The sequence below is a fragment of the Macaca mulatta genome, chromosome 15, assembly GCF_049350105.2.
Source record: "Macaca mulatta isolate MMU2019108-1 chromosome 15, T2T-MMU8v2.0, whole genome shotgun sequence".
Classification (NCBI taxonomy): Eukaryota; Metazoa; Chordata; class Mammalia; order Primates; family Cercopithecidae; genus Macaca; species Macaca mulatta.
The window spans coordinates 94,672,525-94,695,592 of record NC_133420.1 but is presented as its reverse complement, the minus strand read 5'-3'; the positions used below and the strand labels follow the sequence as shown (position 1 = coordinate 94,695,592).

At 42.5% G+C, this 23,068-nt stretch overlaps 1 protein-coding gene across 4 annotated transcripts in view; it reads right to left on the bottom strand.

Annotated features, from left to right (window-relative positions):
- The window catches only part of AK3 (adenylate kinase 3), a 31,118-nt gene extending 10,507 nt beyond the window's left edge, over positions 1–20,611 (bottom strand). Inside the window, exons 1-3 of one of the 4 annotated variants that reach the window (XM_077965008.1) lie at positions 20,559–20,611; positions 3,340–3,382; positions 2,043–2,162 (exon numbers count right to left, since the gene is read on the bottom strand). In XM_077965008.1, the coding sequence (XP_077821134.1) occupies positions 2,043–2,103 (61 nt within the window). In that variant the 5' untranslated portion in view covers positions 2,104–2,162; positions 3,340–3,382; positions 20,559–20,611. 4 annotated transcript variants of the gene reach the window in all.
- Between the last annotated feature and the right edge of the window lie 2,457 nt (positions 20,612–23,068).

Sequence of the window (23,068 nt, the reverse complement as noted above, 5' to 3'; positions counted from 1 at the left end):
AGGCTAAGCAGATGTTACATGCAAACACTACACCATTTTATATAAGGAACTTGAGCATGCATGGATTTGGTATCCACAGGAGGTGGATGGAATCGATACCCCTGAGGCTACTGAGGGACAACTATACATTTCTGAATGTGTATGTATATGTTTTTAAATCACTAATTATGCAAAAAATCCTGATGAATTACATACCAAGAAATTAAAAGTAATTGTTACTAAAGGATGCGATCATTAAGGATTTTGAGCCTCTCTGTGAAACATTTACAACTTTCTTAATTTTTTAAAAGGAAAAGGTATTTTTGCAATAGAACAATGACAAAATCACAAACATTAGTGCTTCACATTCCCGGCCTGTCCCATCTGGCTCAGTCTTTGGCTTTCCCCCGAGACCCTTACTGCTTACTGTGGGTTGGTGTCATGCATGACTTGACACTTTCCTGGGGCAGCATCACCAACCTACCTTAGTTTACCTTCTTCCTGCTGCCAAAGATGACCTGTCTCTCCACCCATGTAATCCTACTCATTCCTCAAGACCTCCCACAAACGGGAATGTTTTTCAGGCCCTTCCATCTCATAAAGAAGCAAGATTTTTCATTAAACTTTTTAAAACAAAATTTTTAATTCTGAACCATACAACATATTTTGTTTTAAAAAGGGGAAGAGGCCAGGTGTGATGGCTCATACTTGTAATCCCAGCACTTTTGGAGGGCAGATTACTTGAGGCCAGGAGTTTGAGACCAGTCTGGCTGACATAGTGAAACCCTATCGCTACTAAAAATACAAAAATTAGCCACGTGTGGCGGTGGGCACCTGTAATCCCAGCTACTCAGGAGGCTGAGGCAGGAGAATCACTTGAACTGGGGAGGAGGAGGTTGCAGTGAGAGATCACGCCATTGCACTCCAGCCTGGGCAACAGAGCCAGGCACTGTCTCAACTGAAAAGAAAAAAAAAAAAACTGCCTACCTCTCCACTACATTACTCCCTGTTCACATCAAATTCTTTTTTTTCTTTTCTGAGACGGAGTCTCGCTCTGTCACCCCGGCTGGAGTGCAGTGGTGCGATCTCGTTTCACTGCAAGCTCCGCCTCCTGGTTCAAGCAATTCCCCTGTCTCAGCCTCCCAAACAGCTGGGGTTACAGGTGTGCGCCATCACGCCTGGCGAATTTTTGTATTTTTAGTAGAGATGGGGTTTCACCATGTTGGCCAGGCTGTTCTTGAACTCCTGACCTCAGGTGATCCACCCACCTTGGCCTCCCAAAGTGTTGGAATTACAGGCGTGAACTACTGCTTCTGGTCCACATCAACTTCTAATTTACCTTTTAGCACTTATATCTGGGCTTATCCAAGTTTTCGTTTACTTGATTACTACTTGTCTTCTACTAGAATGTACTTTCCACAAGGACAAGGACTTCAGAACCTTCTTAGATAAAGCAAGCAAGTCAGGGCTGCAGGGCTTGGTGAGGGCAGCACTGAGTGCATGCATGCCTGTGTGCAAAGGTGGGTGAATGGGGTTGAGTAGGAGAGAAGACTAGATTAGCTACCCTCTTCCAAAAAAGGATATTATGACTCAGATCTTCTTGAAGAAAAGGCTTATCCCAAGTTTATCCCAGTTTTAGTGAGAACTCTGGACTCAACTGAAACAAATCTCGTCTCCTCTCTATATTAACAAAACTAAAAATCAACCTACCCTCAAGGATTCTGCCATACCTCTGGCTAGAGAAAGTTTACAGATTATTGTAAATTACTCTTGGGTCCTGCTTCTTCTGTGGTGATCCTCCCATATCACAGAATATTATCAAAGAAAGGGGAAAGGAACTAAAGTTATAACTGATGGGATCTTAGAAATCATGCAATTCACTTCCCTCTTTCCATTTGGATATAGAACTGGTCCCAGAGAAGAAGACCGGTTTCAGGATAGTCCCAAGCACCCCTCTCCTGCAAACGCCATCCTTGAAGTCCGTCCGAAGCTCATGAAATGCTCATTCTCCTGTCAGCACTCATTATTTTGGGCAGGTGAAATGCTCACGACACTCCACTTACCATCCAACAGCCAGCTATACTGGGTGAGATTTTTCAGCTCATGAAGGGCCAGCCGAGTCATGACATCATCTGGGATGAGTTTCCCTTGGTCAATGAAAGCCTTGGCTAACACGCCAATTTCTACAGCAAAGGGGGAAAAAAATCAGTAAGTGCATTTGTTTTATCCCATTCCAGGCACCTCGGAATGAGTTGCCCAAAGGGGAAGTCTGTATGGCATACTTATGTGAAAATGTGCATCACCAACTTTTCTGATAAAAACAAAGGCTTTTATTTTCTACCAGAAAAAACTATGAAATAGCTGAAATTATTTTCTTTTAAAATAAGAATTTGAAATCATCATTATTCTGAATGATTCAGTTTAAATGCCTGCTATCATGTTATTGTAGAGACTTTTCCAATCCTGTAAAACAGGTGCTGCTATTGTGACACAGTTCCATTTTTAACCAGATTAGCATTGTGATTATGTCATATTTTTATTAACAAAACACTCTGGAAAATGATTTATGAACAATTTAATAATATTACCTACAACTATATGTCACTCTTATGCAAGAGCATTTTAATTTCTTCATGTTCCCTTACCAAACTATTTCTATACCTTCAGAACTGTAATACCATCATAATCTGCATATCTACAATTTTATGTTCTTTTTGTCACTTAGCATTATTTAGTAAATACTTTTCAGTAGTTTTATATAGTTGTTTCAGGTAACGATATTACACTCCAAATATATTTAGAAATAAATATATAAAAATACACTTTATTACAGCAGTACTGTTGGACATTTAAATTGTGTAAATTAGTCTTGATTTTTCCTCATCACCAAAGACTCTTGTTTTTTTGCTTTTCTTTTTTTTTTTATTTCTCTTTGGGATTGTTTGCAATGAATAAATTCCCAGATGTCAGATTAAAGGGTCAAGGTATATATGAACATTCTCCTAACTCTTGGTATGAATTGCCATACTGACCCCAAAACAGATTCTAAATTGTCAGATTCATGAAACTTTAGGCTTTTAACTAAGAACAGTAACTGCATGGACACAGGCTGTCATGTGGCAGGTGTGCTGCTGGATTTGCAGACTGCACTTAGAAGAGGGTTTGGTAGATGTAGAGCTCAGGACACACTGAAACAGCCTTATATTAATGTGTGAACTTCTTTGTCTCCAGGCTTTTGACCACTGCTCTCGGGAGGGAGAGCTTCAACCTCATCAACAGCATTTGGGAAAAAAAATGTAAAAACATGCAATTCTCTAGGGCCAACTCCCAAAAAAACCTGTTATTGGCCTCTCCCCTCACCTCTCACTCTTCAGGCCAAGCCCTCTTCTAAATCCCCAACCAGCTGCAACAGATGGGTTAGAAGATGGGGTTAATTAATAAAGTACTTAATTTTATCAGTATATGAACAAGCAGTAAGAAAAGATTATCTTGCCACTTCTATATAATATTAGAGATTCTAGCCAAGGCAATTAGTCCAGAAAAGGAAATAAAAAGCATCCAGAAAAAAAGAAGTAAACCTATGTCTAAAGCCAAGGGTTTGAGACCAGTCTAGGCAACATGGTGAGACCCCATCTCTACAAAAGATTTAAAAATTAGCTGGGTGTGGTGGCACATGGCTATAGTCTCAGCTGCTCAGGAGACTGACGCGGGCGGATTGCTTGAGCCAGGAGGTCAAGGCTACAGTGAGCCATGATCATGCCACTGCACTCCAGCCTGGGCAACAGAGTGAGACCCTGTCTCAAAACAAAAAACAAAAAACAAAAAAAAATATAGAATTGAAAGTCCAGAAATAACCTTAAAATTTATAGTAAACTGATTTTTAATAGGATGCCAAAATAAATGAAGAAAAAGTAGTCTTTTTAACAAATGCTCTTGGGACAAATAAATATCCAGATGAAAAAGAAAGAAGTTGGACCTCTACTATGTATACAAGTTAACTCAATATAGGTCATAAACCTAAATGTAAGCGCTAAAGCTACTAAACCTTTTTTTTTTTTTTTTTTTTTTTTTTGAGATGGAGTCTCACTCTTGTCGCCCAGGCTGAAGTGCAATGATGTAATCTTGTCTCACTGCCAACTCCCCCTCCCAGGTTCAAGTGATTCTCTTGCCTCAGCCTCCCAAGCAGCTGGGATTACAGGCGCCCACCACCATGCCCAGCCAATTTTTGTATTTTTAGCAGAGACAGGGTTTCACCATGTTGGCCAGGCTTGAACTCCTGACCTCATGATCTGCCCGCCTTGGCCTCCCAAAGTGCTGGGATTACAGGTGTGAGCCACTGTGTCCAGCCTAAAAACTCTTAACAGAAAACACACATATAAATCTTCATCACTATGCATTAGGCAATGGTTTCTAGATATCAAACCAAGAACACAACTAACAAAGGAAAAAAAATAGATACATTAGACTTCATTAAAATTAAAAACTTTGTGCTTCAAAAAACACCATTAAGAAAGTGAGGCCGGGTGCAGTGGCTCCTGCCTGCAATCTCAGCACTTTGGGAGGCTGAGGTGGGCGGATCACCTGAGGTCAGGAGTTCAAGACCAGCCTAGCCAACATGGTGAAACCCTATCTCTTAAAAAAGAAAAGAGAAAAGAAAAGAAAAGAAGTGAAAAGACAATGCATAGCATGGGATGGAAGAGAAATTTTGCAAATCATGTATCTGGTAAGGAATTGTATCTAGAACATCTAAAGAACTCTCACAACTCAACAATTTAAAAAAATTTTAAATGGGCATAGGATCTGAATACACATTTCTTCAAAGAAGATATACAAATGGCCAATAAGCGCATGAACACATGATCAACATCCTTAATCATTAGGGAAATCAAATGAAAGCCACAATGAGATACCACTTCACATTCACGAACATGGTTATAGTCAAAAAGACACATACAGGCCTACCCTGGAGATATTGTGGGTTTGGTTCCAGACCACCACAATAAAGTGAATATGTGAGTCACACAAATTTTTTGGTTTCTCAGTGCATATAAAAGTTATATATTTACATTACATTGTAGACTATTAAGTGCAATAGCATTATGTCTAAAATAACAATGTACCTACCTTAATTTAAAATAGTTTTATTGCTAAAAAATGTTAATGATCATCTGAGCCTTCAGCGAGTCTTAATCTTTTTGCTGGTGGAGGGTCTTGCCTCCATGGCTGATGGCTGCTGACTGATCAGGGTAGAGGTTGCTAAACGATGAGGTGGCTATGACAATTGCGTAAAAGAAGACAACAATAAAGTCTGCCTCATCAACTGACTCTTCTTTTCACCAAAAACTTCTCTGATGCATGTAGTGTTGTGGGATAGTATTTTATCCACAGTAGAACTTCTTTCAAAACTGTAGTCTATCCTCTCAAACCCGCTGCTCCTTTTTCAACTAAGTTTAAGTCATATTCTAAATCCTTTGTTGCCATTTGAATAATGCTCACAGCATCTTCACCAGGACTAGACTCTATCTCAAGAAACCACGTTCTTTGCCCATTCATTAGAAGCAACTCCTCATCCATTCAAGTTTTATCATGAGATTGCAGCAATCCAGTCACATCTTCAGGCTCCACTTCTAATTCCAGTTCTCTTGCTGTTTCCACCATATGTGTAATTACTTCCTACACTGAAGGCCTGAACCCCTTAAAGTCATCCATGAGGGTTGGAATCAACTTCTTCCAAACTCCTGTTAATGTTGACACTTTGACCTTCTTCCTGAATCATGAGTGTTCTTCCTGGCATCTAGAATGGCGCATCCTTTCCCTAAGTTTTCCTATTTACTTTGCCCAAATCCATCAGAGGAATCACTATCTATACAGCAGCTGAACCTTATGAAATGTATTTTTTAAATAATAAAACTTGACAGTTGCAATTACTCCTTGATCCAAGGGCTACAGAATGGATGTTATGTCAGCAGGCATGAAAACATGAATTTCCTTGTGTATCTCCAGCAGAGCTTTTGGGTGACCAGGTGCATTGTCAATGAGCAGTAATATTTTCAAATGAATCTTTTTCTCTGAACAATAGTTCTCAACAGTGGGCTTCAAATAGTCAGTAAACCATGCTATAAACAGATGTGCTGTCATCCAGGCTTTGTCATTCCATTTACAGAGCACAGGCAGGGCAGATTTAGATAATTCTCAAGGCCCTAGGATTTCTGGAATGGTAAATAAGCATTGGCTTCAACTTAAAGTCACCAGCGGCATTAGTCCCTAGCAAGAGAGTCAGCCTGTCCTTTGAAGCTTTGAAGTCAAGCATTGACTTCTCTTCTCCAGCAATGGAAGTCCTAGATGGCATCTTTTTCCAATGCAAGGCTGTTTTGTTTACATTGAAAATCTGTTTGTTAGTGTAGACACCTTCATCAATGATCTTAGCTAGATTTTTCTGGATAACTTGCTGCAGCTTCTGCATCAGCACTTGCACTTTCATGTTACAGAGACAGCTTCTTTCCTTAAACCTCATGAACCAACCTCTGGTAGCTTCAAATTTTTCTTCTGCAGCTTCAACACATCTCTCAGCCTTCACTGAATTGAAGAGAATTAGGGCCTTGCTCTGGATTGAGCTTTGGCTTAAGGGATGATGTGGCTGGTTTGATCTTCTATCTAAACCACTCAAGCTTTCTCCGTATCAGCAACAAGGTTGTTTCACTTTCTTGTGCTCCAGTGTTCACTGGAGCAGCATTTTTAATTTCCTTCAAGGTCTTCCTTTGCATTTACAACTTGGCTAACTGGTGCAAGAAGCCTAGTTTCAGCCTGTCTTGGTTTTCAACATGTCTTGCTCGCTAAGCTTAATCATTTCTAGCTTTTGATTTAAAGTGAAAGATGTGCCACTCTCTTCCTTTAACTTGAACACTTAGAGGTCACTGTAGGGTTATTAATTGGCCTAATTTCAATATTGTGGTGTCTCAGGGAATAGGGAGGCTCGAGGAGAGGGAGACAGACAAGGGAATGGCTGGTTAGTGGAGCAGTCAGAACACACACAACATTTATCAATTAAGTTTGCCATCTTATATGGGTGTAGTTCATGGCACCCCAAAACAATTACAATAGTAACATCAAAGATCACTGATCACAGATCACTTTAACAGATATGATAATAATGAAAATATTTTAAATATTGCAAAAGTTACCAAAAATGTGAAACAGAAATGGGAAAGGAGCACATATTAGAAAAACGGGGCCAACAGCCTTGCTCGACACCGAGTTGCCACAAAACTTAGATTTGTTAAAAAAAAAAAATACAGTACCTGTGAGGCACAATAAAACAATATATGCCTTTAAAAACAAGTGTTAGGCCGGGCACGGTGGCTCATGCCTGTAATCCCAGCACTTTGGGAGGCCGAGGCAGGCGGATCACTTTGAGGTCAGGAGTTCGAGACCATCCTGACCAACGTGGTGAAATGCTGTCTCTACGAATAATACAAAAATTAGCCGGCTGTGGTGGCATATGCCTGTAGTCCCAGCTACCAGGGAGGCTGAGGCAGGAGAATTGCTTGAACCTGGGAGGCGGAGGTTGTAGTGAGCTGAATCGCACCACTGCACTCCAGCCTGGGCGACAGAGTGAAACTGTGTCTCAAACAAAAAAATAAATAAAAACAAGTGTTGGTAAGAATGTCGAGAAACTATAACCCTCATACATTGCTAGTAGGATTATAAAGTGGTGTAGCCAATTTGTAAAACAGTGTGGTAGTTTTTTTAAAGGTTGAACACAGTTACCAAGCCCTGCATGGTGGCTCACACCAGCAATCCCAGCACTTTGGGAGGCCAAAGCAGGAATTTCACTTGAGGCCAGGAGTTCAAGACTAGCCTGGGCAACACAGCAAGACCATGTCTCTACAAATAAATTTTGTTTGTTTGTTTTTGAGAAGGAGTTTTGCTCCTGTTGCCCAGGCTGGAGCACAATAGCACTATCTTGGCTCACTGCAACTTCTGCCTCCTGGGTTCAAGTGATTCTCCTGCCTCAGTCTCCCGCGTAGCTGGGGTTACAGGCATGCACCACCACGCCTGGCTAATTTTGTATTTTTAATAGAGATGGTGTTTCACCATGTTCGTCAGGCTGGTCTCGAACTCCTGACTTTGGGTGATACACCCACCTCTGCCTCCCAAAGTGCTGGGATTACAGGCGTGAGCCACCACACCCAGCTTAAATAAAATTATTTAAATTAGCTGGGTGCTTGGCATGTGTTTCTAGTTCCAGTTACTCAGGAGGTTGAGGCAGGAGGATCACTTGAGCCCAGGAGCTCAGTGCTGCAGTGAGCCATGATCGCACAACTGTACTCCAGCCTGGGTGACAGAGCAAGACCCTGTCTCGGGAAAAAAAAAAAAAAAAAAGACAGTTACCATAAGAGATAGCAATTCCTCCCCTTGCTATATGCCCATGAGAAATAAAAACATATGGCCAGCTATGGTGGCTCATGCCTGTAATCCCAACATTTTGCGAGTCAAGGCAGCAAGATTTCTTGAGCCTGAGAGTTCCTGACCAGCCTGGGCAACACAGCAAGACCCTACATCTAAATCAAAAAAATACGGGCATGGTGGTGCACACCTGTAGTCCCAGCTACTTGGGAGGTTCAGGTGGGAGGATCACTTGGGCCTAGGAGTTCAAGGCTGCTGCTGTTGAGTTACGATGGCATCACTGCACTCCAGCCTGGGTGACAAAGAGAGACTGTGTCTCTTAAAAAGAAAAAAAAGAAAGAAAGAAAAAGAAATATGTCTACACAAAAACTTGTAAATGAATGTTCATAGTGGCATTATTTAAAATAACCAAGAAGTAGAAACAACTCAAATGTCCATCAACTGATGAACAGATAAATAAAACGTGATATATCAGGACAATGGAATATGATTCAGCAAAAAAAGAAATGAAGTACTGATACATGTTACAGCATAGATGAACCTTCAAACATGCTCAGTGAAAGAAGCAAGACACAAAAGACTACATATCGTATGATTCCATTTGCATAACATGTTTAGAATAGGCAAATCTATAGAGATGGAAAGAAGATTAGTAGTTGCCAAAGGCTGGGAGGGTTGGGGAGAAATGGGTAATGACTGCTAATGAGAACAGGGTTTCTTTTTGGAGCGATAAAAATGTTCTAAAATTGACGGAGGTGATGGTTTCACAACTTTGGATACACTAAAAATCACTGAATCATACACTTTACAAGGAGTAACTGTATGGTATGTGAATTAAATCGATGTTGTTTTTTAAAAAATAGAACAGATGAAAAATTCCCAGTAAGAAAAAAAATTTAAAAACACTCATAGTCTCATCACTACTCAGAGATAATTATTGTTAATGATAATATAAAAATTTTCATTGCCTGTGATCCCAGCTATTCAGGAAACTGAGGTGAGAGGATTGCTTGAGCCCAGGAGGTCAAGGCTGCAGTGAGCCATGATTGCACTACTGCACTCCAGACTTGGTGACAGAGCAAGACCTTGTCTCAGGAAAAACAAAAACAAAACAAAAACCAGGTATTTTTTAGTTTTGTTAACATATAGATAGATAATCCTACGTGTAGTCTAGTAATCTGTTTTTCATTTATCACGAACTTTTTTTATGTTTGTATGATTTAATTAGAACAAGAAAGACATTGAGAATAGATTATCTTTAACATTCCAAAGAGATTTTTGTGTGATGAGAAAGAATTGTTATTTTTCTCTTTTATGTGTTAAATATATTATCTTGTATATGGTTATTGTGAAAAAATCTATTTTTAAATTGCAGTATTGAATGGAAGTTACATGAGTTTTTACCTTCTCAATTATAATTGCTCTGTGAACTTTCACTTTGATCATTATGGACCCAGTTTGAATGCCTGACTGATCAAGACTGCTACCTGATCTGTACATCTTTTGATTGCCTTACTTGGCTGAAAGGATGGTCTTGTAACTGTTGATGTTGGTTTTAGCTACTGATATTGTCACTCTTTTTCAAATGTAAAGTGTTTTTATTTTATTGTTCTTGTTGTTGTTTTATAATTTTTATTATATTTTCAGGGGTACATGTGCAGGTTTGTTACACAGGTGAACTTGTGTTGTAGGAGTTTGTTGTACAGACTATTTCATCACCCAGGTATTAAGCCTAGTACCCATTAGTTATTTTTCCTGATCCTCTCCCTCCTCCCTGCCTCTATCCTCTGAAAGGTCCCAGTGTGAATTGTTCCCCTCTATGTGTCCATGTGTTCTCATCATTTAGCTCCCACTTATAAGTGAGAACATGAGGTATTTGGTTTTCTCTTCCTGCGTTAGTTTGCTAAGGATAATGGCCTCCAGCTTCATCCATGTCCCTGCAAAGGACATAATCTTGTTCTTTTTTATGGCTGCACAGTACTTCATGGTATATATATAATGAACATATTTCTATATCAATAAGCATTTATCCACAATATTTATTAAAACCTGGAGCCTATAATGCTTCAGTTGAAGCTTATTAAAAAAAAAAAAGACTTAACTCCCTAATTCCGAGTCTAAGCAGTTTGCATACTACCTTTCAAATATATTTACCCCCTCCCAAAATTATATGCAAAGACAACCAGCATGTTCTCTGGAGATATGGTAAAGTTTTATCCATTTGATTACCTACATTTAATATTACATCTTAACAGACTCCTCATAAAAATTCTAGAGTGGACCCCTGAACGACATGGGTTTGAACTGCATGGGTCCACCTGTGCCTCTGCCACCCTTGAGACAACAAAACTGACCCCTCCTCTTCCTCAGTCTACTTGACATGAAGACAATGGGGATGAAGATCTTTATGATGATCCGCTTCCATTTAACAAACAGTAAATATATTTTCTTTTCTTATGATTTTCGTTTTTAGAGACAGGGTCTCGCTCTGACACCCATGCTGGACTGCAGTGGTGTGATCATAGCTTACTGAAGCTTCGATTTGCTGGGTTCAAGTGATCCTCCCACCTCAACCTCCCAAGTAGCTGGGAAAACAGGCACACGCCACAATGCCCGGCTAATTTTTTTTTTATTTTTTGTAGAGATGGAGTCTTGTGATCCTCCCATCTTGGCCTCCCAAAGTGCTAGGATTACAGGCATGAGACACTGCACATGGCTGATAATTTCTTAATAACATTTTCTTTTCTCTCGCTTGCTTTATTATAAGAATACAGTATACAATACATATATCATATAAAATATGTGTGAATCAACTGTGTATGTCATTGGTAAGGCTTCTGGTCAACGGTAGGATATTTAAGTTTTGGGGATGTCAGAAGTTACACGTGGATTTTCGACTACACTAGGAATCAGCAGCCCTAACCCGGAAGTTGTTCAAGGCCAACTATATTTCCTTTTTTGATTCAAAAATTAACAAATTTGGGCACTTCCACAAAACACAAAAGGCAGTTCAAAAGTAAATTATTTATAATAAGCTAATTTTCTACAATGTTATACACAAAAATAAGAAAAGAAGGTTAGAGAAAGGGAAACTCAAAACCAACTTTTGAGGATAATAACTAGAAATCCTAAAACATGGAGACATTACTATGAGAAATAAACCTTTATATTACATAAAAAGTCATTTTAAATTCTGTAGCTCCCTTTAAAGTTCATGTTACCCAAATCAACCACACCTCATATCTGAATAAGCTTATTCAAACTTACTGTTTGAGCAGTTATGAAGCACAAAAGAGGGACCTGACCAAACTGTAAATAACAGTTCTCTCTCTCTCTTTTTTTTTTTTTCAAAGAGCCAATGCAGTGGCATGTTTATAACTCACTGCAGTCTCAAACCCCTGGGCTCAAGCGATCCTCCCAGCTTAGCCTCCCAAGTAGCTAGGGCTACAGATAAGCACCATCATGCCTGGCTAATTTATTTATTTATTTATTTTATAGAGATAGGGGTCTCACTATGTTGCCCAGGCTGGTCTCAAACTCCTGGACTCTAGTGATCCTCCTGCCTTAGCATCCTAAATTGCTGGGATTACAGGGGTGAGCCACCCCCCAACCAGCAGTTCTCTTTCACATGTGCCAAGAGAAAAGGCTACAGAGAATTAACCTAGTTCCTGCCAAAATTGCTTTTAAAATCATTATAAATGACATAAAACTTAACTTTAAAACTGTGTTGAAACAAAATAAAACTAGGAGAATATCAGGAAATTAAATGATAGCTTTATGCCCTATCATGGGCTTGTAAAAAAACTTTTCTCAAATAATAAACACTTGAGTCAACAAAGTGGTTACCTCTGGGAAGCAGGAAGGAGATGTGCATGGAAGGGGAACTGGAAGGCCCCCAAAGTCCTTGTTTCCCTCTGGTGACAGGTAAATGATGTTCGTTTTATTATTCTTCTAACCATACATAGACCTTGTAATACTCTGATGCATGGAATATTTCACAAGAATTATATTAAAAATGAAAACCTCCCTTGACCATTGTTCCTCCCGCTAACCATCACCCAATCGCTCTCCTCTTCAGTGAAGCATCCAGAAAGAGTTCCTGTTCCAGGCCTATACTCCCCTTCCCGTTCACTCTGCTTCGGATAAATCCTGATTTTGACAATTACATAAATGCCCACCTGGGTCCAGCCTCATTTTATTTCTCCTCCTCCCTCATCCTCCCCATTGGCACTTCAGCCTGAAACCACACCCCAGCAAGGAGCTCTATATACATGGATCCTCCTAGCCTTTACCCAAGCCCCATGGTAAGCTCTTACACATTTTTCAACACACATCCTAAAAGGCCCTTCATGGTCAAGTGTCCCTCAACCTCCTATGGAACTGGAAGCTCCCACTCTGAACTTCCAAATGTCACAGACTTGTCTCTATTGCAACACCTATCACACCAATGACTATCTGTTTACATGTTGTTATAGACGGAATTACGTCTCCCTTAAATCTGTATGATGGAACCTAACCCCCAGTGTGACGATATTTGGAAATAGGGATTTAAAGGAGGTAATTAAGATTAAATGGAGCCGGGCACGGTGGCTCATGCCTGTAATCCCAGCACTTTGGGAGGCCGAGACGGGCGGATCACAATGTCAGGAGATCGAGACCACGGTGAAACCCCGTCTCTACTAAAAATACAAAAAATTAGCCTGGCGCGGTGGCGGGCGCCTGTAGTCCCAGCTACTCAGGAGGCTGAGGCAGGAGAATGGCGTGAACCTGGGAGACGGAGCTTGCAGTGAGCTGAGATCGCGCCACTGCACTCCAGCCTGGGCGACAGAGCGAGACTCCGTCTCAAAAAAAAAACAAAAAACAAAAAACAAAAAAAAAACAAAAAAAAGATTAAATGAGGTCATAAGGGGAGGGCACTAATCCAATAAGCCTGGTGTCTTTATAAGAAGAGGATGAGATGTCAGGGGTGCCTGCTTACAGAGGAAAGGCCATGTGAGAACAAAGTGAGAAGGCAACTAGGCAGGCCAGGAAGAAGGGCCTCACCAGAAACCAACTCTGCCAGTGCCTTGGTTTTATACTTCTAGCCTCCAGAACTATAAGAAAATAAATCCTGTGGTTTAGCCTTCCCTAGTGTGTGGTATTGTGTTACAGCAGCCTGAGCTGACTAATACACATGTCCATCTGCCCACCTGCCCCCATGCCTACACTCTGTGAGCACCTAGTGAAATCAGTTCCTCTCCGTGTCTCCACTACCTAGCACATATCTGATGCTTAAAGGATCCATGGATAGTTGCCTGAATGAATGGTTAGATGGACAGATGGATAGATGGACAGACAAGCTCCCTGGATTCTACTAGATTCTAGCCATGGAATTGTAAAAGGCCTAACTTACTTTGTTAAAAAATATCCATCTAGCAAAAGCCTACTTTCTTTGAGACAGTATTCACGACCAGGCTTACCTTTTAAAAATTGTTCTTTAAGTTATTTAAACAAACTATGGTACACCCATAAGATAACAGAAAAAGAGAAAACAACCCACATGTTCACCAGCTTATGAATGGATAAATAAAACACGGCCCATCCATAAAATGGAATTGTATTCAGCAATAAAAAAGAATGAAGTACTAAAACATGCTACAGTGTGGATGAGCCTTGAAAACACTAAGCTAAATGAAAGAAGCCAGTCAGAAAAGATCACATATTGTATGACTGCATTTGTGTAAAATGTACAGTATAGAAAACTCAAGAGAGACAGGAGGAGAGTTGGTGTTGCCAGAGGCTCAGGTGGAGGGGAGCGGGGTTGGAACAGAAGTGACTGCTAATAGGTATGAACTTTCTTTTATGGGGTGATGGGTATGTTCTAAAATTGATTATTAAAGAAAAAATATTAATTTTTAAAAGGTTGAGCACTGTGGCTCATGCCTGTAATCCCAACACCTTGAGAAGTTAAGGAGGGAGGATTACTTGAGGCTAGGAGTTCATGACAAGCCTGGACCAACATGGTGAGACCCCATCTCCATTATAAAAAAAGAAAAATGGATTCCATTGATTATGAGGAAACAAAAGAAAGAAAATACAAAATTAAGTATTTATATATATATATTTTGTTGTTGTTGTTGTTGTTGTTGTTTTTAAAACAGTTTTTGCTGTGTTGCCCAGGCTGGAGTGCGTTGGCATGATCTTGGCTCAATGCAGCTCCGCCTCCTGAGCTTAAGTCATTCTCCTGCCTCAGCTTCCCAAGTAGTTGGGACTGCAGGTACCCGCTACCACACCCAACTAATTTTATTTTGTATTGTTAGTAAAGACGGGGTCTCACCATGTTGACCAGGCTGGTCTCAAATCCGACCTCAAATGATCCACCTTCCTCGGCCTCCCAAAGTGCTGTAATTACAAGTGTGAGCCACCATGCCCAGCCAAAAAAATATTTTAAAAAGAACAAAGAAAAAATTTCTTAAAAGAAGAAATATATTAATTTAAAATTGATGAAGGCCAGGCGCAGTAGCTCACGCCTGTGATCCCAGCACTTGAGGTAGGGAGTTCGAGACCAGCCTGGCTAACATGATGAAAACCCATCTCTACTAAAAATACAAAAATTAGCTGGGCATGGTGGCTCATGGCTGTAATTCCAGCTACTCAGGAGGCTGAGGCAGGAGAATCACTTGAACCTGGGAGGCGGAGGTTGCACTGAGCCGAGATTGTGCCACTGCACTCCAGCCTGGGCAACAGAGCGAGTGAGACTCCATATCAAAAAAAAAAAAAGTTGATTTTGGTGATGTCTGCACAACTCTGTGAATATACAAAAAGTCCACTGAGTTTTATACTTTAAATGGATACATTATATGGCACATTAATTATATCTCAATAAAGCTATCAGAAAAAAATGAAATGGGGTACTCCATATGCAAAGCAATATTGTTAAAGGCATAAAACAGTATATACAGCATGCTATAATCTGTGTTTTAAAAAACACATACACAAAGAGAAGCATAGGTAAATCTTTGGTTGTATAAGCATAAAATATCTTGGAAGAATCTTTTCATGAAATATCCTTTTATATTTTTAGAATTGCCTATTACAAATTAAATGTTTTACCATTCAAAAAAAAAAAAAAAATCCGCCCTGCCATCAGTATCCTAATTATGCATGCCTATGTGCCATAGGTATACATAATAATGTTTCGTTAGACATATAGAATCCAGGGACTGACAGAAGTCTTGAAGATTATCCACTACATTCATCTGCCCCAGCATATAGATGAGGATAAAGGAGATTCATAAGGGTTGGCCGTCTAGTCTAGGGTTATGTCTCCCTTTTTTTTGAGACAGGGTCTCATTCTGTCACTGTGAGTACTGTGGTGCCATCACAGCCCACTGCAGCCTCGAACTCCTGGGTTCAAGCAGTACTCTCACCTCAGCCTCTCAGAGAGCTGAGACTTAAGGCGTGTGCCACCACATCCAGCTAATGTTTTTATTTTTTGTAGAGATGGGTTCTCACCATGTTACCCAAGCTAATCTCAATCTCCTGGGCTCAAATGACCCTCCTGCCTCAGCCTCCCAAAGTGCTGAGATTACAGGCATGAGGCACCAAACCTAGCCAAGGTTACATCTCTGAGAAGTACTATGCTACAGTGCAGTGTCTCAGACTGAGCAATCACATGTCAACCTCATGATTTCTACCATAGCTGAACTACTATTCACTATATAGTTTACTATACAGTTCTTTACTATATAGTTTTCTTTAAAGTGACTTAGCTTTAAAAATTAATAGCTATAATTTTCATGAAATACAGCTTTGGTGTGCTAGATTTGTGTCTGTTTCAAATCTACTTTGAAATAGATAGATAAAAAGTTTTTATCTATCTAAAATGTCTATCTCATGAATCTCATTGTCTAATTCACATCTATCTCATGAATCTCAGTATGGGAAATACTGCATAGAGAAAAGAGTATTTAATTAGCACACAAGGAAATCTACGTTTTCACCCTCATCCCCCAATAAACACTGTTTACTATCAAGCAGGTTCTTCTCCTGAACTCAGTCTCTTCATCTTCAAGAGAGGCCTGACTTTGGGAGGTCGAGGCAGGTGGATCACCTGAGGTCAGGAGTTCGAGACCAGCCTGTCAACACGGCAAAACTCCGTCTCTACTGAAAATACAAATATTAGCCAGCCACAGTGGTGCAAGCCTGTAGTCCCAGCTACTTGAGTTGGGAGGCGGAAGCAGGAGAATCGCTTGAACCCAGGAGTCGGAGGTTGCAGTAAGCCGAGATTGTGCTACTGCACTCCAGCCTGGGCAACAGAGTGAGACTCTGTCTCAAAAAAATAAAACAAAATAAAAGAGAGAACTGGACTAAATGTCTTAAGGTCAGATTCAAGTTCCCTGACTCCAGGTTTCAGTAATGATCTACATTCCAGCTTTGCTACTGTCAATGAGTTGCCTAATGTTTCCAGTGTTCTTATCATATCTCCTGGGATGATTTTAAACCTTAGCTATAAAATACAGCCATGGGCTATAAAATATAGCACCCTCATAAAACAGTGACTGGAAAGTAAATTGGAACAACCCTTCTGTTGTAGTATTTGATAGTACCATATTTGTAGAAATTCCATACTAGGAATTTATTTGAAGGAAATAAGCAAAGATGTGCCAAATGTTTATGTACAGAGATCGTCATAACAGTATTTATTATAATAAACAATGGTTAACAACATACATGTCCAATAAAAATGTTTAATAACAATACAACTTTGGCCGGGTGCGGTGACTCACACCTGTAATCCCAGCACTTTGTGAGGCCGAGGTGGGCAGATCACGAGGTCAGGAAATCGAGACCATCCTGGCTAACATGGTGAAACCCTGTCTCTACTAAAAACACAAAAAAATTAGCCGGGCATGGTGGCGGGTGCCTGTAGTTCCAGCTACTTGGGAGGCTGAGGCAGGAGAACAGCGTGAACCCGTGAGGTAGTGCTTGCAGTGAGCCGAGATCGCGCCACTGTACTCCAGCCTGAGGGACAGAGCGAGACTCCGTCTCAAAAAATAACAAATAAATAAATACATAAATAAATAAATAAATAAATAAATATAACCATACAACTTTGATAAAATTAAACATCTTTTTTTTTTTTTGAGATGGAGTTCCACTCTTTTCACCTAGGCTGGAGTGCAAGGGTACCATCTCAGCTCACTGCAACCTGTGCCTCCCAGGTTCAAGTGATTCTCCTGCCTCAGCCTCCCAAGTAGCTGGGATTACAAGTGCCCACCACCATGCCTGGCTAATTTTTGTATTTTTAGTAGAGACAGGGTTTTGCCATGTTGGTCAGGCTGGTCTCAAACCTCTGGTGATTCACCCACCTCAGCCTTCCAAAGTGCTGGGATTACAGGCTTGAGTCACCCCGCCCAGCTTAAACATCGTTTTTAAGACTGGTTAATGATGCGTGAACATGCTCACTATAAATGAGAATAAAAAAGTAACCTATCATTTAGAATATGACAATTTGTTTTTAGAATTTAACCATTTTGCAAATACAAATGCAACAGAAATAAAAAAGAAAAATAAAAAAAAAAGAATAAAAGAAAATGCACCCAAGGGTTAATTATAATCATCTCTGTGTGGCAAGGCAGAATTATAAAGGATCTTAATTTACCTTTTTTATATTTGCATGAAAGAGATATAGTTTCCTTCTTTTATAATAAATATGCTTTACTTTTTTCCTTTTTTTTTTTTTTAGACAGGGTATCACTCTGTCACCCAGCTTGGAGTACAGTGGCACAATCTCAGCTCACTACAACCTCTGCATCCCGGGCTCAAGTGATTCTCCCACCTCAGCCTCCTGAGTAGCTGGGATCACAGGCGCGAGCCACCATGCCCAGCTAATTTCTTGTATTTTTGGTAGAGACAGGGGTTTCGCCATGTTGCCTAGGCTGGTCTTGAATTCCTGACCTCAAGTGATCTGCCTGCCTCAGTCCCCAAAGTGCTGGGATTAAAGGCATGAGTCACTGTGCCAGGCCTACTCTCTTAGACTTTGGTTAACCTGACCCCAACCAGTATCAGTATCTGGGATTGTTTAATGTTACCTAACTACTTCAATATGTTGCATTAACAACATTTAGCAAGCAAGTCAAACAACTTTTTTTTCTCTCTCTTTCTCTCTCTCTCTCTTTTAGATGGGGTCTTGCTCAGGCTGGAGTGCAGTGTTGCAATCTCGGCTCCCAGCAACCTCCGCCTCCCAGGTTCAAGTGATTCTCCCACCTCAGCCTCCCGAGTAGCTACGACCACAGGCGCCTGCCACCGCGCCCTGCTAATTGTTTTTGAATTTTTTATAGAGACGCAGTTTCATCATGTTGCCCAGGCTGGTCTAGAACTGCTGAGCTCAAGTGATCTGTCCACCTCAGCCTCCCAAAGTGCTGGGATTACAGGTGTGAACTGGTTACATAAATCATACTAGATTCTGAAAATACATACCTACAAAAACAGAATGAAACGGATGTGTCCGTTTTCATGTGAAATATATCCCAGACACGAAGTGAAACCACACTGATGCAGAGTATATATACATAGTATGATCACATATTACATACAAGAAAAGACACACCTTGGCCGGGAGCGGTGGCTCATGCCTGTAATCCCAATACTTTGGGAGGCCGAGGTGGGTGGATCACGAGGTCAGGAGATGGAGACCAGCCTGGCTAACACAGTGAAACCCTATCTCTACCAAAAATACAAAATTTAGCCCGGCGTGGTGGCATGCGCCTGTAGTCCCAGCTACCAGGGAGGCTGAGACAGGAGAATTGCTTGAACCCAGGAGGCAGAGGTTGCAGTGAGCCGAGAGCACGCCACTGCACTCCAGCCTGGGCGACAGAGCAAGACTCCGTCTCAAAAAACAAACAAACCAAAAAAAGAAAAAGAAAATAAGTGATACACGTATCTGTGCTTACAAAGTAAACCTTTCTAGAAGGAAACTCTGTTCCCCCCCCCGAAGAATGGGACTGAGGTAGGGAACGAAGGACGGCGTTGTTTTTTATGCTATACACGTCTATCCTGTTTCTTATCCTTACAAAAAAAAAAAAAAAAGAAAGAAAGAAAAGAAAAGAAAGAAAAAGGCCTTGTGTAGGCATTATTTCTATATAGTAAATGGGTTTCAAAATGAGTTTCAAAACAGGTTCTATTTTGAAAAGGTCAACATTTTTTGAGAAAAAAACTCCCGCTATTGGCTTTTCAAAAACAACCTTCTTAAGAGAGAATTTGCATACCACAAATTCACCCATTGTATAGTGTAGATTGTTAACTGGCTTTCGTGCTGAGCTGTAAGAATTCATTTGGCATGAGAAACAAAATATTTTATGTAACCACGCGTAAGAATAGCCTCCGTGTCTACGAAATCTAGGGATATCAAAATTTGAGATAATTTTATGACTGCAACAAGGGTAAATAATACTTGGCCTTCGGAATATGGGGGAAAGGTCAGAACTACAAGATCCCATAGAGCTTAACCACACCAAAAAAAAAAAAAAAAAAAAGGAAAACAAGAAAGAGAGGAGAAAAGAAGAGAAGAGAACAAAACAAGCAAACTCTAGCAGGGCTAATGCCAGTCTTCTAAATGCACCAGCACGTTGAATAAGCTGCAGCTCAGCTCGATGGACCCCCAAGAGTGGCTGCCACTGGGAAGACTAGTGCCTCTGAAACAAAGCCCGGTGGTTTCCTTTCATCTCTGAACTTCGAGCTTGACCTAACTTTCCAGTACCTTCCCCAGCCCCACTCTCCCATAACCCGCCCGAAGCGGCCCACGGAGGCCGGAGGTTTCGGGGCGCAGTCGCTCAGCAGCCCGAGGTCTCTGTCCCGGGCGACGGGAGGGAAATGCCGCGCCCGCAGCCTGGGACCCGCGTGCCCAGCTTCGGCCACCTCGCACGCAAAGTCCGACCCGGGTGACAGCGCACGGCCGGCCCTGGGCCCAGAGCTCCCACCTGTGCCCCGCAGCATGTTGTCCCGGAGCAGGTCCCCGCTGGAGAGGTGCTTCAGCTGGAAGTGTGTGGTGATGCGCGACGACACGGTGCCCTTGCCCGAGCCCGGGGCCCCCATGATCACCGCTCGCAGCAGCCGCGCGGACGCCCCCATGGCCGCAGACCCAGGCCCGCGCCGCGCGGCTACCAGGGCTTTGGCCTGGCCTGCGCTCTCACCCGCTTCGCAGCCCGCGCCGGCCAGCTGGCAGCGCCGCTATCAGGCGGTTACTGAGGTTCCCAGGCGTTCCCGGAAGTGCGCCGACAGCCACTGGGGCAGCCCAGACAGCGACCGACCCCGCGGCTGCTCCCGCCTCTCGGCGACCCCGGCGCACTCAGTCCCCGGCGCCTGGCCCCGCCCAGCCGCGCAAACCGCGCCGCCTCTGCGCTCGCTCTGCCGCCCAGCTGCCACCTGCGCCTCTCCGCGGCCCCTCTCCACCGGCCGCTGGGCCCAGTCCCTTCGGCGCCCCTCTGCACCAACCCCCACGCGCCCTCCACTCAGCTCAGATCTACCTCCGCGCCTCTCCGCGACTCCCGAACCCCGCGCCGTGTCTGGCCGAGTCCCAGCCGGATAGACCGAGCTCCCCTCTGTCCGACCTTGGCAACTCCTGCGCGCCCCCCGCCCCCGCCACCTCTAGTCGCCCTTCGGAGCCTCTTGGTTTCGGAATCCACCCGCACCCATCCCTCCAACAACCCTTTTGTAGTCTGGGCCCCTAGTCCATAGCAGGCGCTGCCCTACCCAGTCCCTGCGGGACACACCGCGCCCCCTGCCGTGCTCCCTTGACAACCCTTGTCCCCGCTCCACCTGGCGCCCACTCGAGTCCCCCCTCCCCTCTACTCCCTTGGACCGCCAGACCCCCCGCTTCTGCACCCACCCCCGCTTTTGTCCCTCCCTCCTTCCTCCTCTTCCCTTCCCTCCTTCCTCCTCTTCCCTTCCCTCCTTCCTCCTCTTCCCTTCCCTCCTTCCTCCTCTTCCCTTCCCTCCTTCCTCCTCTTCCCTTCCCTCCTTCCTCCTCTTCCCTTCCCTCCTTCCTCCTCTTCCCTTCCCTCCTTCCTCCTCTTCCCTTCCCTCCTTCCTCCTCTTCCTCTGCTGCCAAGGGCCCTCTCTTCCCACTCGTCTGTGTAGAACCAGAGGGAGTGACCTTGAGCCGAGAGGGCCTACCTCATTTTACAGGAGAGGAAATCCGAGTTTCATTGAGTGAGATTCTTTTATAAGTAACATAAAAGAGTATGTGAAACTGTGGAGGCAGGCTGTTGTAGATAGGCGGTCGGAAAAGCTTTGAAGAGATGGCATTTGTGCTGAGTACTTAATTAGAATGTGGAAGAGAAAGACATAGGCCCTTCCTATGTCCAGTTTTAGGGGAAGGCCCTAAACTGGAGGTTTGGCGTGTTTCAAGAATGGAAACAGAGGACAAACATTCGAGTGAGTATCATTTTGTCTGCAAACTGGGCATAGAGGATTAGAATGGAGGAGTTAATGTAGTACTTAGTGCAATGCCAGCTACAGGGTCAATGTTCAATAATGGTTGTCCATTTATTATCATTGCTTTGTGCTGTGACACTATGTGAAGGCAGAAAGAAGGCTCTATGAAAATAAACACAGTTACCATTCTCCTCAGAGGTCCAGAACTGATTTCAAAGAAGATAGAAATGACGTCAGGGCGAGACAGTGAGTGAATCTTAGCTGAGTGAATGGATGGGGGATTTCAATAGATAGACAGCCTGGTACTTAGAAAAGACATTAGCCTTTACTTTCTGATATGGAGAAAAAAGAAAGAAAATACATACCTTCTACATTTTTTTTTCTTTGAGACAGAGTTTTGCTCTTGTTGCCCAGGCTAGAGTGCAATCGGCTCACCGCAACCTCCACCTCCCGAGTTCAAGTGATTCTCCTGCCTCAACCTCCCAAGTAGCTGGGATTACAGGCACGTGCCACCGCACCTGGTTAATTTTATATTTTTAGTAGAGACGGGATTTCTTCACGTTAGTCAGGCTGGTCTGAAACTCCTGACCTGAGGTGATCCACCCGCCTTGGCCTTCCAAAGTGCTGGGATTACAGGTGTGAGCCACTGCGCCCTTCCTTGTTTTGTTTGTTGTTTGTTTGAGACAGGGTCTTGTTTTGTCGCCCAGGCTGGAGTGCTGTGAAGCGATCTCAGCTCACTGCAACCTCTACTTCCCAGGTTCAAGTGATTCTCATGCCTCAGCTTCCCAAGTAGCTGGGATTACAGGCACCCGCCACCACACCCAGCTAATTTTTGTATTTTTAGTAGAGATGGGGTTTCATCATGTTGGCCAGGCTGATCTCAAACTCCTGACCTCAAATGATCTGCCCGCCTTAACCTCTCCAAGTGCTGGGATTACAGGCTTGAGCCACCCCACTGTGCCCAGCCGAGCTCATACATACTCATTACTAAGCAAGAAATAATGAAAATAAATGAATTAAACATTGAATTAATGTAATTGGGAAAAGGACATCAAAATAACCCATGGAAAGCAGAGGAAGGGATGAAGTAAACACCACAAATGAAAGGATGAGAAAAACAACTAACTAAAGAATGAACGAGTCTGGACAAGTACAACTTATGCAATACTAGAAAATCTGAAGGTGTGGAGAAAGTACTTCTAATCTCAAAGCTGGAAACATAGGAGGTTCTGGCTCCAAAAGAAACCAGAAAGAAAATCCTGGGGAA